Genomic DNA, 19,804 nt, shown 5'->3' on the forward strand with positions numbered 1-19,804 from the left:
GAAAACAAATCGTTTGAGTTTTTATTGCCTTGGACTTTACGACTTTTCTATTGGCCCAGCAATTCTTTCGGAACGATGTTTGTCAACAAAAGTTCAAGTTCCATTTTCTCTCATGGATAGCTGGGGTTTCGAGTATCTAGTCCAGCTTCAATCGTCGTAGGAAATGCCTAAGAGATTCCTACGGATTGCCGTCGCTTGCTTTTTTGTGAATTTTCTGTAACCGAATCGAAACGATTTTTTATAAGACACAATTTTGCTGCGAAGAGGCAGTTGAATGAGTTTTCAGCCAAAGTGAATGCATTCAGAATTTCAATTGGGCCGTCCACTTTGGCTGCTCAAGAACAGCAGAAAACAGACATTTTGTCTGCTGCCCAGATTCGAGTTGAGGCCCCGGGCCCCGGGCCCAGAGCCACGAGCGTCGGGCTTCAATTAAAGCATTTTAAAAATCACCAGGCATATTTTCATGGCCTGTCGAAGAAACGCATTAAAATGGGCGACTCGCTGCGGCTATCGACAGAGTGCCCCCATCCCCATCCCTATCGTCATGCCCATGCCCATTCTCATATCCAGCCCAACTGCACCTCCATCCATTTTCCGAATATCCATATTCCCGCACTTGACTCTAGTTATAAGTACATCATACAGAACGATGTGGAATCGAAATGGGACCCGACGTCTCTCGGCACCCCTTGCCAGATTGGTTAGAGCGAGATGAGGCCGCCATTGAAATTCAAAGCGCAAATTTGCTGCATTTATCACGCTGGAGCAGCTCTCCTTTGTCTGCTTGACAGGCGTCGAATCTGATACTGATACACATGCAGATACAGATACTTGTGCATGCGGCTCATATAGCCACAATCTGAATACCCTTGCAGCGGATACCACGAGTTTCCCATGGAGTGTGCAACGCATCAAGTGGGATTAGCATTTACTCTGCCTCTGCTGCGGAGCTATCGATGTTTACCTCCTCTATAGAGGATAGCTAACATACTAAGCTATATTAATATCAACTCAATCATGTCAGAGTATGTGGCCATCGGTGAGTCGTGGACAAGTCTTCTTTCATGTTTCAATAGCTTTCAAAACAGTTTTATTTATGTTTTCCCTGCGCGCGTTAGAGCCACTTCAGAGTGAGCAATGTCTCTGATCTAATTGCCATTGGCCCATCCATTGCCAAGCCCCATCCCAGCTCTTGGCACTTGACACTCAAGTGCCGGTCGTCGGAATGCCCGTTTCAATGGCCCGGCCAAAGCCTAGAGGAGGAATTTCGGTCGAAAACCAGTTTTCAATATTTTAAAATGCTTCTTCCTTCTCTTTCTTTCAGTCTTTCTTTCTTTCCTTCCTTCTTTCTTTCTCTATTCGCTGTCATGTCCATGTCTCTTTGCTTGTTTTCATATTTCCAGCTCGTATTTTATCAACAAAATGCCATACCGTCGCTTGACACATCAGTCACCAGTCCCAAATCGTAGTCCCAGCGCTTCGCCTGACCCACGTCTTATCTTTCCCATTTCTACATTCGAAAGCGGTGAAAAACCCGAAAATGTCAATAAATAATCATGTTTTGTGCCCATCTCTGGTTGGTGCAGCGACTAGCCATTGAAGTTGAGCCTTTTCATACTCGTCCACGATGTAAACTGAGTATATTCATTTCTGACTGTCTTCAAATAATTCAAACATTGCTCTCTGTTTGTCTGTGTGTGCAGATTCAAGACATTCCGTGACACTCTCAGCTCTACGATATCCTTTAATTTCACCTCACTAGGAGAGTTACAGACCGACCGGCCGACTGTATAGAGCTTAGAAAAATATCTGTCATATTCTGACTTGCAATTTTAAATATCCACAATTAGGTAAAACAACCAACGATGTTAGTAAAAGTTAAATCTATTATATTATTATTATAGTATTATCTATGGATCATTTTGTGTAATTTCAAGTGTTTGCAAGTGAGCGAGTATTATGCAGTTGGTATCGACTTGTCCTGCACATTTTCTCCTTCTTTTGGGTGTTTTGTTTTGTTTTGTTTTATTTTTACATAATTTAGAATGCGGTAAATATTTCGTTCACTCAACTCGCTTGAATTTCAGTTTTTACGACGCTAAATTAACACATGTTCCGTTAACGTTAACAGATTTGCTGCTCCATTTCGGGGAGATCACTTGGGAGCCATCTGAAACACTTCTCATGCCTTCTCGTATCTTAGAATTGTATCCATTAATATTAATCGATTGAGCTCAGTTATCGCCCGCCGCTAAAAACTAATTTATTGGTAAAGCAAATAAGTTAAATAAAAAGTGGATCTGCCTTTGTTTTCCCATTTCATTTAATCCATTCATATTCAAATTTTATAAATATGATGATTAAATAATCTCTTTGTTGACCATATTGTTAGGGTTTATTGATCTAAAGTGCAATGATTGGATGGTGGGTCAATTAAAGAGAAACATTTCTAAAATCGAGAGTTTGATTGATAATCGGGATTAAAAGTCAATCGATTGGATGAAACATTTAGTAAACAACATTTATTTACAATAGTTGTATTTATTTTTCTACTCTCTTTCCATAAATGTGATTTTATTAAATGCCCAGCAAAATTCTTTTATTTCTTTACCCTGTAATATTATATCATATTATTCTTTGAATTATAGATTTTTTTTTTTTAATAGTCATGTTGTTGTTGGAGTAGTGTAATATTGAAATTCATTTTGTTAATCAATTTTAACAAATTTTAATTTCAATAATATGAAATGCTAAAAATCAAATATTTCGGGAAATAAATATGAAATTATTTATTGTAAATTTTAAATGAAAACTTTATGGAAGTCTGCTCATTGTAGCTCTTTCTAACGTGTAATTAGAAGATGACTAATTCCGACAAACCTACATAAACTTTTAAAATGAAGGCACTTTCAAAGAGGTTGCTAGTCCAGAAATCGAGGCGGACAAATATTGACGCAGACAGACAGACAGAACTTGAATTTGTCGATTGTGCTAAAATGTACTACATAAGAGCTGTAGTACTTCAAACTATTTAACCATATCAAATGGGCCTTGAATATGTATGGGTAAAATATAAGTGAAGCATAGGCAATCTGGTTAACTCTTGGTTAACTATTTTGTTGAAGTTCAGCTTATTAATAATCTTAATATCATGTATCAATTAAAACTATAAACTACTCAAGTTTACAAAGTATTCTCATTTCCATCAACCAGTTGATACCACTCTAGGTATAAGATATTTCCGAGATTGGGGTATTTTTTGCTTTTGTTTTTCGTTGAACCCCTTTTGACAGACTGAGAAATTGTAGTATGGCTGTCAAAATAAAATATGCTCTGCGCCCATCAGTCTTGAAATAATGAAATAATACGCAATTCAAAATAGACGAGCAGGAGGAGAGAAGGAAAACAATTCATTGCGATTGTAACTCGAGTTGTGGTTTATCCTGAAGGACAGCAGCAGGAGGAGGAGCTAAGCAATTTCCCTTTGAGTTTGGGCAAATGTTGCCATTAAATAAATTAAAGCGGACATTTGTATATCCCCTCTTAGCGCAGCAGAGCAGCAGAGCCAGAAGACAAAATCAACCCTTCGTAAACTTTGCACCTGAGCAATGGGGTTCGCCTCTTTGCAATTTCAGCATGGCTGCCATTAAATACAAACAAAGCGGAGGCAAGAGCTTCCCGATTTGCAAATACCCTGAGACTCAGATACAGAGCCTATATAGAGAATGGGGTTGGATACGCCTCCTGCCGACTGCTGCTTATGCAATAGCTAAAACATTATAGCCTCCATTCACATTCATGACGAGGCAAACAAAATGAAAATTCAAATAAATCTGGGCGGGACGATAGATAGTAAAAAATTAAAAGAAGAAGACTTAACGTTTGTAACTTCACTTTCACTTTTTCCACCTTTGATTTATTGCCGTGTCCTTGTCGCTTTGCAGCCGTCTCGGTGTGCATGTGTGTGTGTGTGTGTGTGTTTTACGATCGTCGGCAATGGAATTGCAACAATTGTCGTCGAGACATCCTGCAACCCTTTGTGAAACGCTGCAACCTGACAAGAGGCAAGCGCGACAAGAACGGAGACTGCCGCGCAGTTTCAATTCCGCAGAAATCGTTGAGATAGCCACTGAAGGAATCGGCACAGGCATAGCCATAGCCATAGCCATAGCTATGGGCCCTGGGCTCCGAGTCAACGCGCAGACAATGGGCCTCAGCTGCTTGTTTGACAGCAGCAGAAATCCATTTATGCCGCATATCGTAAAAAAGATGAAATTTTTTGCTGAGCCGTGAAAATTGTGCGTGTTTTGCTACAACAATCTTACGGTCGGGCCTGCGAGCCGTAACCCCTTCGCGGCTGGGCACCTGATGCCGCATCCTTTCCGGCAACTCGAGGCGGCACAGGTAATCGGGCAGAACGGCGCAGGAACTTTCCCTTTGACCGCAGCTCAAGCCGAGCCAAAGTAGGTAAAAAATGCAGTTTCACTTTTTATTTATTTTTGATTAAACTAGTCAGAAAACACTCAGGAAACTTTCAGGGCGCCTGCAATGCGATCGACAATTTATTTAGTTCGTAATTGGAAATGCGGGCGGTCCATTCCCAATTAACGGCCCGGGGCTGAGGCAAGACATTTTGTAATTACATTAAGTCCCACCGGCTCCTGCTGACTTTCACTTGCCTGATTATCGCAATGGCCAATATATACGAATGTCTATATGTGGCTGATAGCCCTCGCTGTATGGCCCAATCAACGAGAGCCTCCTCCATCTGCATATGCAATCGAAGTGGGCTCGAGCAGTAGCCCATGACGCCAAATTGATCAATTGGGTAAAATTAGGCCGGCACTCTTCGCCATTTGCTCGATGACACAACCTGGGAGTTGCGTGTCAACTCGCAGTTGACTTCATCAATAAATAAGCCGGCGCATGCAGGACATGTCCTGTGTCCTGCGTCCTGCTGAAGTGCCATCTCTGGCCTCTGGCTCCAATTTCGGGGCAGGGGCTAATCATCAAAGATGGCGATTGCCAACAGAAAAAAAAATACGCGACAGTGAGCAAAGAGTGCCCAGATCTGCCTACCAAAGGTTATTATTATACTCTACTGGGCATATAGTTAGATGTTGAGGAACTGTTATTGAGGTTTGAGATTTATTTTAGTCGATCTTTTCGCCTTCCTTCTGGCATCAACTATTTGCCTGCTATCTCAAATTGTGTATAATAAAATTGTAGTTTCAAATCTAATTTCATTTTATAATTTAATCAAAATTGAACCGATAGCATTCTCAAACTGTTCTGATTTGATTGCCCTTGCATTCTGCGGGCTTTCCTCGCTGTTTTTGCCCCACTGTGCCATTTGTCATCATCATAAATTACACGAGAAATATCTATCTTTAGTTAGGAACGGTGCAATTTTATTAAAATTCCAAAGCCGGCGAAGGGACCCCAACTAGTCGCAGCATCGCAGCAGGGCCCATAAATATACGATACATATCTCTCTCGTATATATTGTATGTATATATGTATAGATACTACTACTATTACTAGCTACATACATGCATACATATGTATGTAGTTCCAAGTTGAGCACGAAACAGGACGAAACTTTGACTGGAAGGATGAGCGCACACTTCACAGTGCCATATTGCACAAATAGCCTCTACACGTGTCTGTGTGCGTGTATGTGTGTGTGTGTGTGTGTGTGTATGGGTGGGCGTGCTACTGTTGAAGTTTTTCCTTCGAGTCGTCGTTGCTTTTATATAAACATGAGGCTAGATTAGATACAAATTACACCACAACTTTCAAGGTGGACGTCCTCCCCGTCCTCCTCGTCCTCCCCGTCCCCTGCGCTGTGTTCTGCTGCTCTGGCAATTTGCACACCTTGGTGGTGCTTCTAGCACGACTGCTCCGGCCGTCGTATCCATAAGTTACAAGCGCAAAGTACCTCGAGTCAGTCGCAGGAGCAACAAATGCAATAACAGCAAAAGTTCGCCCCATTTTCAGCACGAGGAAAATTGAAGCCGGCGTACGTCAAGTGAGGCCAAGCAGGAGGGGGGAGGAGGCTGCCAAATGGCTGGCCTCAAGGATGCACGGCGAGAGAGTGAGAGAGAGATAGACTGTAGTAGGCCGGCAGCGGGACTAATAACGGCGTAGTTCCCAAGCTCCAAGTGTTTTTTATTTATTTATTTCATATATTTTTTGTCAGCGATTATAAAGTGTGCCAGAGAAAATATGCCAGGAGCCTGCCTGAGGCCGTGGGGAACCATTTGCTGTTCTCCATTCGTCGTTCGCTGTTCGCTGTTCGCTCCTCGTGGATGGGAGCCTCGCAATATAACCAAATAATTTATGTTTGCCAAATTCAAACTTTACTTATTTTTTTGCAGAAAGTTTGCCTTGCCCTGCTGCCCTCTGCCCTCTGCTCTGTGCCCTCTTCCTGTTGCCGTGTGATTTGCCAGCAGAACATTTCATCTGACAGACCAATTCTCAACCCTGAATGGATGGGCGGATGCGAAATCCTGTTATTTGCGAAACGTCCCCATGCTTTAGTTTGTCCCTAGTTCGAGACTCATTCCGTGGCACGTTTGCAAAATGGCCCGATGCGTGTCTGGAATACATTTTTGTGTTTGCCAAAACGAAATGGGAGCTAAGCAAAACTTTTTTGACTGTGGCTGTGGCTACGCTTGTGGGTGTGGGTGTGTGTGTGGGTGTGGGCGTGGGCGTGGGCGTGGGCGAGGGTGTGGCACTTCAGGCCCAACTCCTCCGCCTGCACATCAGCTGGCCCGACGCCCCCTTCACTGCAATTGTATGTGAAACTGTTTGCCAACCAGCAACCAGCAGCCAGCATGAAAAAGGCATTTTGTGTTTTGCAAAATTTAATGCGGCTCTAGCTCTGGGAGACGGCTACGAATGCGAGTGCGACTGCGAATGCGAGTGCGAGAGCGTGTTTAAATTAAAGCAACATGCTTCCATTCCTTGTTATTGTTGCTCTTGTTCTGCTGCTCGTTGAGTGCCCAACTCCTGCTCAGCAGCGAGGGTCAGACTCAGATATTCGACCTCCGCCCCGAAACGCTCTCGCAAAGAGTTTAATATAATTAAGGCCTTTGTAAGGGTTTCCTTTTGATCAATTATTTACAAGGAACGGCATTAATAGAAGACAATACGAAATGGGAAAAAGGAGAAAGGAAACTGTTTTGCATTTAAAAACAATAAATCTACACATCAAAGTTAGTTTATGAAAAGAGAGATCCTATAATCACAACAATTGAACTAAAAACTAAAATTATTATTAGTAAATAAATAATAATTGGAAAACTTGAATACTTTATCATATTATATTGTTCGATATGATATCGTATTACTATTAACTCAAAATTGAATTGCAAATTATAGAAAAGGTTTCGTTTTCTTAATTTTATAATATTTACTTTGATTATGACGAGCAATATAAATAAATTCAATAAATTGACGAACGTATGAAAAATGATTCTCTTTCACTTATCGTAAGCCCTTGATCGAGATAAAACTCAGAAAGATAGCCAGCTGCTCGGGATGTACTTCTTAAAATAGTTCTAGCTGTATTCGAAAATAAACTCTATTCCACCTGTACGCAGACTTAGATTCCCCTATGCCCACACAGGGAGAGAGAGAGGCCAGAAGAAGTGCGACAACAACAAAATAAATTCAGCTGAAAACTGTCAACCAAAGTATCGTAAAACGTCGATTGTATTGGCAATCATCTTGAGCGTAAAACCACACAAAGTTAATGCGCCCAAAGCGCTGCAGTTGCATCTGGAAACTGGAAACGGGATGGACTTGAGCAAGGAGGACTCGGCCTCGGCTTGGCCTCGGGAGTCGTCCGCGCAAGCGCCGGCCACGAGCGCAACGGGGAAGTTGCACTAGGCAGAGCTCCGGCCCGGCGCTTCTTAATGGAGGACTCGAATGAATGGTCGTAAAAGCCAGTGGGTAAGGGCAGCGCAAAGCGGGAATGGGAATGCGAATGCGAATGGGAATGGGAATCGAGACTGTGGCTAACTGCTAAATGCACCGCTGAGCACTTAAATAATGGAATTTGTTTGTTTTTGCCCAGCCCAGCACAGCCCAGCCCGCTGGCAGTGCTGAGCCGAAGACAGTTCCCCAGTCCCCCGTCCGTTGCACCTTTGCTCCTCTCTGCCTCTCTCTCTCTCCCTCTCTCTCTCTCGGCCTCTCGGTCTGTCTCCTTTCCCCACATGTGCATCTGGCATACTTACCGCACAATTAATGGCGCAATTAAATGTTTACTTTAGACGCTTGCAGCCCGCTCATAAATGGCTGCCAGCCAGCAGGGGGAGATCACTTACCACATGGGAGCTGGGGAAGTCTCCTGCTCTTATCACAGTATGTCTAGCTGCAGTTGCATGCGTACATGTGTGCGTACGTGTACTTATGTTTGTACTTGTTGCTGTTTGATTTTCGGGCCAGATCAAGGCCTGAAGCTGAGAACACAGAACATCATCAAGAACACTCACCTACAGAGGCGGCAGAGTCTGGGCCAGGTGTATATACATATCTGGCCATTACCCGATTCGCATTTATGTCACATATACTCCACTGAAGGCCTTTGTTTCGATAGCTCCACACTTTGCATACAAATCATGCGAAATTAGTTTTTTGCACGTACTCATCTCAGCTTGAGTCCACTCGAATACGCCCATTCGTTATAGCGCATTATTATCGGCGTTAGCGCTAATATGCATTCACCCGATTTGACAATGGATAGAACATGCTTATGCATCATATTTGGGACATTTGACACCTTTCGCTAGCTCCCATTGGCGCATTGGCGCCGTAAATCAGGTGCGCGCCTTCAGCTTTTATAGTCCTCTCTTTTTTTTTCTTTCTGGTTAAACCTGTAAAACCAGTCTGCTCTCCAAGCCCAGAAGATAATTAATTTTATATTCATATGCTTTTAAAATACCCACACGAGTAAACGAGCCTGACTAACAGATATCCTGTGCACACCTGCCTCACCTGAAACATTTCAAGTCTATTCAATGCACAAACACACAGAGATACTAGCTACTAATAATTAACATATATGGATATATAATATGACACAATATATTATACATATGTGTACATGTATATAGTATATACTAAGATACATTTGAGTAGAATAACCAATAAAGGCGTCGATTGCTGCTAAAGGCAGTTTTATAGATCTTATAATTGTTGGGTAACAATAAGACGAACTTCGCTCAATATTATGATATTATTAATATTGTTATTATTCAATATGGCATTGTTAATATTGAATAGAACCTGTCTTAGTGTGAACCAACAAAAATGCCATTCAAATTTGTCTTACGAATTCTAAGCAATAAGGAAATATGTATGAAGTTTCAATGAGTGAATTATAAATTTGATTTCTCTCTCCTTCACACACACATACTGTCGCAATTCTCTCTCTTTCTCTCTCTCTCTCTCTTTCTCTCTCTCTCTCTCTCTTTCTCTCTCTCTCTCTCTCTCCCAAGCTCAGACAATATTTAAATAAAAAATGCATTTCGTTTGATTGATAAGTCAACAAGTTAAATATTTAAAGTTTTGATCAAATTTCGCAAATCTCCAATTAAATTATGAAACTGTTATGCGTATTGAATATACAGAATATAGCACACAACATACTGTGTAAATCTATCTAAGATGTTAAGAAGAAACTTAAGCTGCGACAAATACTAATAAAAAGAGGCTAGTTTAGAGTATCCGACTGGGAATCAACCCGAACTCTGGTCAATCTGCATTTATGGGGATACTATAAACAGAGCTTCGATCTATGATCTATGAAAGTCTTTAAACTGTAGAGATTATTAAACGAAGCATGGAAACGCCTCATACGATGTAAAAATACATGAGAAAAGATTTTAAATTTCAAATCCCAACGAAAAGACAGATGCACTTCACCATCATTGCATCAATATACTCTTCTTATTTCGTAAGCAATTGTAGAGGATCTCTTTTGCAAAAGTGTAACAAAATCGAGTTTTAACTGAATTTATTTAATTAAATGCAAATTTATTGAGACAAATTGATTATTGTTTTGCTGTAAATAATATTATTTAAACTAAATATTTATTCCATTGGTTTGCTGTTTATAGTTCACTTCAAACTGCCTCAAATCAAAATAAAAATCTTTGCAAATTCACTTCATGCTTGTGCACCACACTTTATTCATGTTCCTGATGAAGTCTACGTCATTTCTAGTGAAACGCACATCTTCTGCTGCAGATTTTACGGGCTTGTCCGATCGTAAAACAATTTGTTGCAAATTTCAGCTATCGACCAGAAAAGTGCCCTATAAAAATATTAATCCTTCTGCTTCGAATACTTGCTCACGATGTGAAAGGAGTATATTAGTGTCATGCAATCTGAATGCTTCTAGAGAAGTAGGCCGATTAATTCCCGCAGCTGCGAGTGTGTATCCCAGTTAGAGTCCTCTAAAGGCTCTCGCGCTCTTCTACTATTTGGCTAAGAACTAGCATTGGTAATTGGCCTTAACTGTTTCTCAATCGTGAGCAAGTATTGTGCAGTTGGCTGCAACTCAGCCTGACTCTAGAATGAACTGCCTTCGTTCTGTCTGTCTGCTCTGGAGACGTAGGCGCGACTCTCGCTTTCGCTTTTCGAGAGATCATAAAGTAGTTTTAATGGCCGCTTGCCGTTCCGCGTTTTACGTCAGCTGTTGTTGTTTTTGCGGCAGTCCGACAAATATATTTGAAATCTAAAAAATAAAAAACCATCCTGGGCTGCTTTGTGCTCACTCGTTTCCTCTCGGCGCGCCGTTCGTCAAAGAGTTGGAATTGTGCGCTTTAATTGCACATTGAATGGCTGTCCCTGGCCCTGCCCCTACCCCTGCCCCTGCCTCTGCGCAGGAGACACATAGTTGCCCGAGGAGTTGACTTAATAGTCTTTAAGGGAACATTAAACGGCGCATTACGGTTTCGAGGTCGCCAAATGGGCCACATAGATTTTTCTGGCTGTGCCCACAAAGCTATTTCGACGAGACTCGGGAATGTCGCACACATGTAGCACACACACATACTTGCCCACTCGAGCACACACACACACACAGACACACATGCGTGCATTTGTATGAATGAATATACATTTCATATTCGTGCACATACATTCATCGTATATCATTCGTGACGCATCCAGACACTTGCTGCTGATGTCTTCTGACAGGAGGTCGTCCACAGGAATTTAAAATGTTGCCTGTCAAGTTGGCCTGTAATTTATTGCAGTTGCACACACGATTCCGCCTTCGGGCTGGGGAATTGATTGACGGGGCTATCTGACCACTGACTTACCCTCGCCTCCGCCCTCGGCTCTCTCGCGCCCGCGCCGGAGACCAAATCCCATTTGCAGTCGACAAATGTATTCAACAAAACTCAATTGCAAAGCTGGCCAGCTCGATGCCATGTCTCCCAGACTCGAGCTTGAGCAATTGATCGTTTGCCTGCACGTTTAGCATAAAATATATTATTATGTTTACGACATATATATATATTTAGCAAATAATATAATATATAAGACAAACAAATATACACATATATAAATATGTATGTATACGAACATAAATTAATTTATAATTTACCGCGACTGAATATTATGTTTTGCTTTTGATACAAGGAGATATCTCAGCTTTTTTATGTAATGCGTTTATTCAATTCTGAGTGGAAGTTGAAGAAGCCAAATTATACAGAGATTATATCATATTAAAACTCTTTCAATTCTTTACCAAACATTTTTAATGTCTTTTCTCTCTTTTTACAGATTTGGATTTGCATATGGATAACAAAAACAAAAGTAAGATAAGTTCAAATCTTAGATTAAATATTCTATGGATTATATTAGATATAGAAAGAAGTTTTGATTCAGAATGCTTTAGTATGCTGTCAAGTTTCAGACTCCGAAATAACTGCCTTAATTTGTATTTTTTTAGGTTTGTTATTTTTACAATTATACAATTATACAAACTATTCTATGCCATGGCAAATAAAATTGAATAAAAACGTACAACAATCTCATAGGGATTCCCAGTGTGGCTCATTGAGTAAAGTAGCTTCTGCTGTTTATTGTATAGCCAAAAAAATATTCATAATAATATGCTTTAATGTGCCAAAGCAGGTCTGGCAGTATCCATAATACAATTGGATCTATGAACATAATTCATAAATAGTTATTAAATAGTCTTGTTTAAGCTTGCTAGTCACATTTCATATCCATTCTTTGATCGCGCTCACTTTAGTCTATCATATCCGTCATAACTTTTTAAAATTATTGTCAATTTTTAGTGGAGGTCTAGCATTATAATAGATTCAAGTTTTAAAATTTAGATGTTTTATACTTGAACAAATACAATACCATAGCATAATGTGTAGGGTATGCAATGGTCGGATACGCAATCAAGCACATGGTTTGAACATATTGTTGACTGGCCCAACCCAGTGCGAATTCTAATTTGAGGAACCACGATATTATTATCAGCGATTGTAAATCGTCCATTTAATAGTTAATCGATAGCAGTTTATGAGCATAAGCCTCCGATGAATATTAATTACCCCCGCCCGAGTAAGCATATCAGATTCTATGCGTATAAGATATGAATCTGAAAAGGTTAGCGGACAATAGAGAGGTGATTTATTTGTTTTTAAAGACGTGTTTAGCGCACAGTTTCTTAATTGCCAAATCGTTAAACCATCATAAAACTCGCCTCGAAGTTTCTCTTGTTTGGCTGTTTGTTTGGCTGTGGCACTGTGGGAGCTGTGTGCCAAGAGACTGCCCAGGCATTTCAAGAAAATGTGGAAAATGTATTTGTGCATATTATTTGTTGTAGGAAAGCATACTATTTATACTTTCCGAATCATGTGCTGTGTGTATAGCACAATCGGACAAAAGCAGCTCCAGCCCAACGCCAATAATGGAATATGGAAAACAGATACCAAATCGAAAGATCCCAGCAGCAAGTGCCGAGCAATCGCACTGTGAATGCCCGGTCGAAAAACCCACCCTGAGCAGAGCCGAGCCACAGCAAGGAGGGCCAGAGCGAGAGAGAACGAGAGAGCGTGAACGGGAACGAGATGCCGTAGCTGTGGCAGTGACAGCAACAACAATTTGAGCATTTCCAAAATCAAATATGGCCGAATTAAATGTTCTTTGCGTGCTCTTTGTGCGCTCCTTCGCCGCGGCCATTGTTGCCATGGCAACCGACTGCATTTCGTCGGGCAGGGGGAAGAGGACGGAGATAGGGAAGTTGACGGGCCGGGCGAGCGATACAGAAACGCCGCATGTTCATAAATTCATTTGGCGTTTTTGCTGTTGCTGTTGTTGCTGTGGTTCTTGTTGTGGTTGTTGTAGTTGTCTTTGTTGATGTTGTTGCCTTAGGCGTTGTCAAGTAGGTTTGCCTTTCGATATCTCTGGTCTCTGCCTGGTTGCTGGTTTTGGTTCTCCTCATACCGCGCTCCCCCCTTGCCCAGTGCCTTCCCTGCTGCAGTTCAATGGCTTCTGAGCACGATCAGCCTGCCATTTGGATGAAGTTGAATTTCTAAAATGAATATACATATGTTAATGCATCTTTTGATATTGAAGAGTTTCATGTCCATTGACTTCGATCGAAGAATTGAGTTTTCCAATTTTATTTATCATCCTTACTCGATTCGGTCTGATAAGAATCGTTTCCATCCCCTATTTACGTATATTAGATTTTGCGTATACGCTGAAAACGCACACAAAACCGAAGTACGCGTCTTACGCAACAGATGGCGCTATGCATGTTACAGAAACTGTCGCCTACAGCGCTGTGGTGCATTTTCAGTTTACCCTCTATACAAAATAGAATTCGTTTACGATTCTGGTGTAATACTTGTAGGGATCTCTATATAGAGATGATACGAGATCGCCTTTTACGGCTTATGCATTATTTTATTTTATCTATATACATATACACTGAGCTCTAGTATCAACTTAGTTCAGATTGGCTCCTCGTTTATGCTATTCTATCTAATTGGACTAGGCATTTCATTCCATATTGCAGCATATTCACGATGATAAAAGTATTTTCAAAATAAAAGTATTTTCAAAATAATAGGTAGGACTGTTCCTTATGTTACATTCGTACGAGTTGTTAAGAAGGGTTGTTGTATGTATATATACATATAGAGAGTATACATACATACATATATCCATATCTATCAGTCTATCTAAAGCCATACACCCATCTGTACCTACACCCATCTGTATGATAATTAATAAAATTGAATTTTTTTGGCCGTATATGTTTCATTTATTATTATATTAACTATATTGCGTTTTTTTTTCAGTTTCTACAATTTTATTACAACAAATGAAAATACAAATATTTTTAATTTAACTAATATTACATTATTCTTTTTGGTATAAGCATTCATAATGTTAATTGACTATGATAACAGCTTCAATCAAATTTTATAATCCGCGTCGACATCCGAGTACCCGTCAGTGCTTCCAATCAGCTGTTCCGGCTTTGTCATCTGTGTTCGGCCATCAAAGTGACGCGTCCATCAACAGGTTGCTCAAGAGTGCCGGAAAAGTGCTCCACGACTCCAAGATGAGAGGGAATGAATAAATGAAAACACATTTGGAAGTCACTTGAGTGAAAAGAGTTGTATTTATTTAGCGTGCAATAGTCATAGCGTGTATAAAATTAATATAACTAATATAAGTAGTTCACGTGAATGATAAGAAAGTCGCTTTTCGATTAAATGGCTATTGAAGTTTTCACACATCCCGCGTTGCTGGTGTTTCCTCGTGTTACGTATACTGAAGGTATACCGGATAGGATACACTCAGGATACATTCAGTATACGTATACGAAGTTGCACAGGCTCAACAAATCGCTCCTGAAAAGTGTAAAATCTCGAATCGCCGTCTGCATGGGCAGCTACCGACGTTGTTGACCCGACGATTGCACGGCCGCAACTGAGTTGCCGGCAGGAAAAACTAAGCGTTGAGTTTCCGCAATTGTCGTTTCCTACTTCGTACCCGGCTCGTGTCCTCGTGTTCGCGTGTCGTGCCGTGTCGTGCCGTGTCGTGCATCGCTGTCTGTTTTCCCCTTGAACTCAGCTAAATTAAAGATAGAAGAGAGACAACGTTTCCGGCCTGTTGTCGCTGTCGTCACATGTCCTTCGATGCAGTTTGGTGGTTGCTGATAAGCACCCGGCGAGAGTCTAGCATATGATTTAGATAAGACCCGTCTACCACTTGTCGGTCTTGCGGACATCGCTTTGCATATGCAGCTCACTGCCTCACCTGGATCCTGCGAATGAGAAGACAGCACAGACAGAAGGAGACTCGAGAGAGCTCCAGATTAAACACTATAAATTAAGCAAGTTACTGCCGCCTGCCTTGCGGTAAGCTTCGACTCCCAGCTAACGCCCACGCAACTATTTTGCCAATCGCGATAATCACCCTTTGTTGGAACTGGCACTAAACAACACACAGCCCCGAGTCGAGGAGGCCATGCCCAGCAGCCCGCACGTCCTTCCATTTAATCCAAGATGGCAAACACACACCCAATGTAGACGATACAAGTGTCCCAGCCAGCAGCCAGTCAGCCAGCCAGCCAGCCAGCCAAACTCTCTGGCAATCTAATGCCTAAGATAAAATTCAAAATTTATAATATTGCACAGTTTGCCCGATATAAAACGTAAACTTATGGCTCTCGAGGAGTACGTGCCATATTTTCTCTACATACATATATATGTATACATATGTATGTGTGTGTAGCAGAGCAAGCCACTTCTAACTCCCAACCCTTGCTGGCTTGGAGTCACGAGCTCGTTATGCTTGTGAGATTTCATTTGTGTGTTCAGCAACAAGGTCCAACCCCCAGGTACAGTGGGCGAAAGCAAGGAAGGCGCAACTGAAAAAAGGCGAATGATACGCAGATGTTCTATAAATGCCAACAATAGGATCCGATTCCCTTTCCCTATAAAGCTAGGACAACTAGAAGATACCCGCTGCGAGTGTTTGAGTGTGAAGTGATTTTACAAAAATATCATATATAAATATATATGTATACGGAAAGTGTTCAGTGTGGAGCTACGATGTACAATTTATTCCATTTTCCCGACATTTACATGTATTAAATTAATTAATTTTTCATTTTAGTGGGATCTAATATAAATGGATTATTAGGATTATTGGGACACACATTATAAGATTATTTGAAATCTATTTTATTTTAATCTGTATTTATATTTAATATGTATTTTATTTATTTGTATTATTCTTTAATTTATTATTTTGATTTATTATTTATTTATTTTCATTTATTTTAATTTCTTAATATCAGCTTATTTTAATTTTATTGTTGACTACTTTTGTTGTATTAAATCTATTTGAATGTTCTTCAATAAAAATAGATTTGTTCTTGTTGATGAATTCGGTTAAACAATTCCTATGTTTTATTGGAAGATCTTAGTACGTAACGAATATGAAAACTCATTAAATAAATCCATTGTTTACCACACTATTAATCGGTTCACCTTTCGTAGTTACAGCAACAGATCTTTTTTGCTCACATTTCTGTCCCATTCCATCGCTATAAATTCCAGCTATCGCTAGATATTAATCGACTAACTGTCAGGCTTTACCATGTAGATGAATTATTTCCACCTATCACTATATCTGCTTCTATATAGCTGAATTCAAGTAATGGTGAATAGAGAAGTGGAGTAATTTTTGCTAGCATCAGCAGGAGCTCGAGCCATCGTAGCCAGGCCTATGTAAGGATGTCTGTGTGCACGACTTCTTTCGCCCCCTATATAATAGGGGTGGTCGCTCGCAAGGGTGGGGCAGGCGTACACACACAAAACGGCCGTTACAGCCATAAATATCATTTTTTTATTGGCACAACCCTAAATGGCGGCATTTGGCAAAGCAAATTCCAATGCAAAAACGCTCGTCTAAGCGATGCAGGAACAAAACGAAAACCAAAAATGTCTGTGGGAACGGACTGACAAATGGACATATAGTCAGGCGGGATCCGCATAATGAGCGTCAAGGGCGGTTTTATCCCTGAATGTAAGGAATTGGGGCGTGGGGCTGCGGCTGGCGTTGCCCACCTTTAAGAATGTGCGACAATTTGTAAACGCAACGAGCCGTGCACGGATACGCTTCCCAGCATAACCCAGCCGAAGCAGGAGCTGGAGCAGGAGATGGAAATGGAGATAGAGATAGAAACGGAATCTTTTGGCCACTGTATGAAAATCTTTTGCCTTGGAAATCGCACGGCATAATGGAACGTGACTTTATGGCAATGGCTGGGCACGCTTGCCAAGGTGTGCTAAACGCTACTTATGGCCAACCGCTGGGAGGTGTTGGAGCTGCAACAGCTTTTGAAATTTGCACGCTTCGCTCAGCCAGTGCGCAAAACTGAAACTGAGACGCCAAATGCCAAACGACAGAGGACAGACAAAGACGACATAAACGGGGGAAACAATTGCTCGAAATTACAGACGCCATTGCGCCATTGTTGGCAGCAGCCGCATACCACAGGGCATCCAACCAACCCCAACCACCCCACCCCCAGCACCAGCTTCTATTAAACTGGCTCGCCCTTCCCTTGCCACCTGCTACCCCATGGAGGCCATCAGCGCTTTTCAGTTGATTGTTTCCTCGCTGGGCGAGCAGTTTAACCGCAGCCACACCCTGCGCCCGATTCGAATCGATTCAAAAGTCTCCCCGCCCCTCTCAGAGTCACGCTGCTGCTTGATTCTGCACTTTTTACCTCTGTGGCTGTCTTCCTGTCTTTGGGGCGTAGTTTCCAAATGAGTTTCTTTCTTTTTTTTTTCTCTCTCCTCTCAATTATTTTCTGCATTTGGATTTCGCCTTCTTCCTCCCGGGCGAGGAGACTGCGCGTACATTTTTTATTTCTCTCTTTTTTTATCACTCATTGGGGATTATGTCTTGATGATTGAAGTTAAATTTAGTTTTTAAATTAGTTTCACCTCCGACTGACTTTGGATGCAAATGGCAAATGGCAAATGGCAAACGGCAAATGGCGAATGCCAAACTGCGTTCACCGAACTTGCGTTGCCTCAAACTGAGCTCCATTTAATTGAGAGGAGAAACATTTATATTTCATGCCAAGGATCTGTCATTTAATTTCGCCAACCTCCAATCTAATCCAATGGACCGCACTGAGTGGCACTCATAACCGAGTACAGCTGCACCGCAGTCCAAATTCGTTCGTTTGCTATCAAAGTAATTTAAATTTTGGAGCCTTCAGTGGGTACAAGGCGAATGTGTTTGCGGTTCTCTGCGTGTGTAGAGGGAGTGGCTGCAGATGCCATAGTCGGGATTCGGGATTCGGGATTCGGGCGGATGCTGGCCAATATTGCGTCAACGACTTGCAAACAAAATTAGAAAAGAAAACCCAAGCAAGCGGTGGGTAGCATATGCTGCTGAGTGTGCGCCGGCATCAAAATGACTACACAAACTTTTCAAATTAGATTTCACACCCAAACTAAACATAGGGCGGGCCGAGACTGAGGCGTCTAACTGCAGGCAACGGGGGAGCCAGGCGATCCAAGCTCAAGAAGCCGAAGCTGGGGCTAAATCTGAGACAGCAGTCGACACTTGTGCCCAGAGCATTGCCACCGCATTTGTATTTCAGTTTAATGGGTTAGACGGGGACGTCGCTCGACACTCTCTGTGAGCGACAGCTGTGGCAAACTTCAAGTGCAAACTTAGAAATGGACGCAATTAGTGTGCAATTTATGCGCCATGAAGCGGCAGCAGCAGCAGCTGAAGTAGAAGAAGAAGCAGCGACAGCAGACAATGACATGATTGTCCTGCTTGTGTCTTGTGCATAATGTGTTGTGTCTTGTCTGCCTCGCAATTTGAATGGCCAAATTAGAATTGCCATTGGCACGCCCACATCGCCCTCCTCGTACCTGTCTCTGCTCCGTCTTTGAGCAATTTTCCATTTGAAGCAGCGCGTGGGCAACATTCGCAGAACAATGCATACGAGTGAGTGAGGGCGAGGGTGGGAGAGCAGGAGGAGGGAGGAGAGGCTAGCTCGCCCACTCGCCCACTTGCCCACTCATTTATTCATTCAGTCAGATTTGCATCCGTCTGGAAGTCCCATTGTGCTCTGTCGAGCGCGTGCTATTAAGTTTAATGCACCGTGGGGCAGGCAGCTGCTCATAAATGCAAATTCTGTGGCTTGCCTACTGATGGCTAAACCACCATCGGCAGCAGTCTCACGGCTCCCATCCACATCAAAAATCACGCCGAAGGCAGCAGAACTATCGTTTGATAATTTGCGAAAAATGGGACGGACAGACACCGCCATATTGCGAAGCAGGCGACATACATAAATACACATATATACATATTACGCGCATATGTATGTGAGATACATACACACACACAGACACACACGTATGACATTTCACGCCTGCATCTGTCGCTGGCCCAGGGGTTGGGGAAACGAATCAAATTGCAAAAAGCGGAAATCAGAAATCTGCCAAGCATCCACCTTCCCAGCTCAAACCCGCCCTGCTCGCTCTCGTAGGTGTGAGAGTGCGTAATTATGCGTTCGCAGTCGTAAAACTGAACTTTATGGCCGCCGTGGCAAGTACGTCTGGCTGCACCTCATGATTAGACCTCGTCCCGCTGCCTCTGACCGCCCTGTCCGCTCTACCCGCTGCCATTCGATTGATTTATGCGTGTGTGAAAACCCGCCGATCTCTGCCGGCAGCCCGAATGGCCAAATGGCCAGTTGTCTCAC

At 42.0% G+C, this 19,804-nt stretch overlaps 1 protein-coding gene across 2 annotated transcripts in view; it reads left to right on the forward strand.

The window, feature by feature from the left end:
• The window catches only part of LOC108621635 (uncharacterized), a 112,551-nt gene that overhangs the window by 64,337 nt on the left and 28,410 nt on the right, over positions 1–19,804 (forward strand). For both annotated transcript variants that reach the window (XM_089462732.1, XM_089462734.1), the window contains one exon: positions 11,803–11,835. In XM_089462732.1, the coding sequence (XP_089318858.1) occupies positions 11,803–11,835 (33 nt within the window). The remainder of the gene's footprint in view (positions 1–11,802; positions 11,836–19,804) is intronic.

The sequence above is a fragment of the Drosophila arizonae genome, chromosome 2, assembly GCF_054131065.1.
Source record: "Drosophila arizonae isolate 15081-1271.41 chromosome 2, UAZ_ARI_1.0, whole genome shotgun sequence".
NCBI lineage: Eukaryota > Metazoa > Arthropoda > Insecta > Diptera > Drosophilidae > Drosophila > Drosophila arizonae.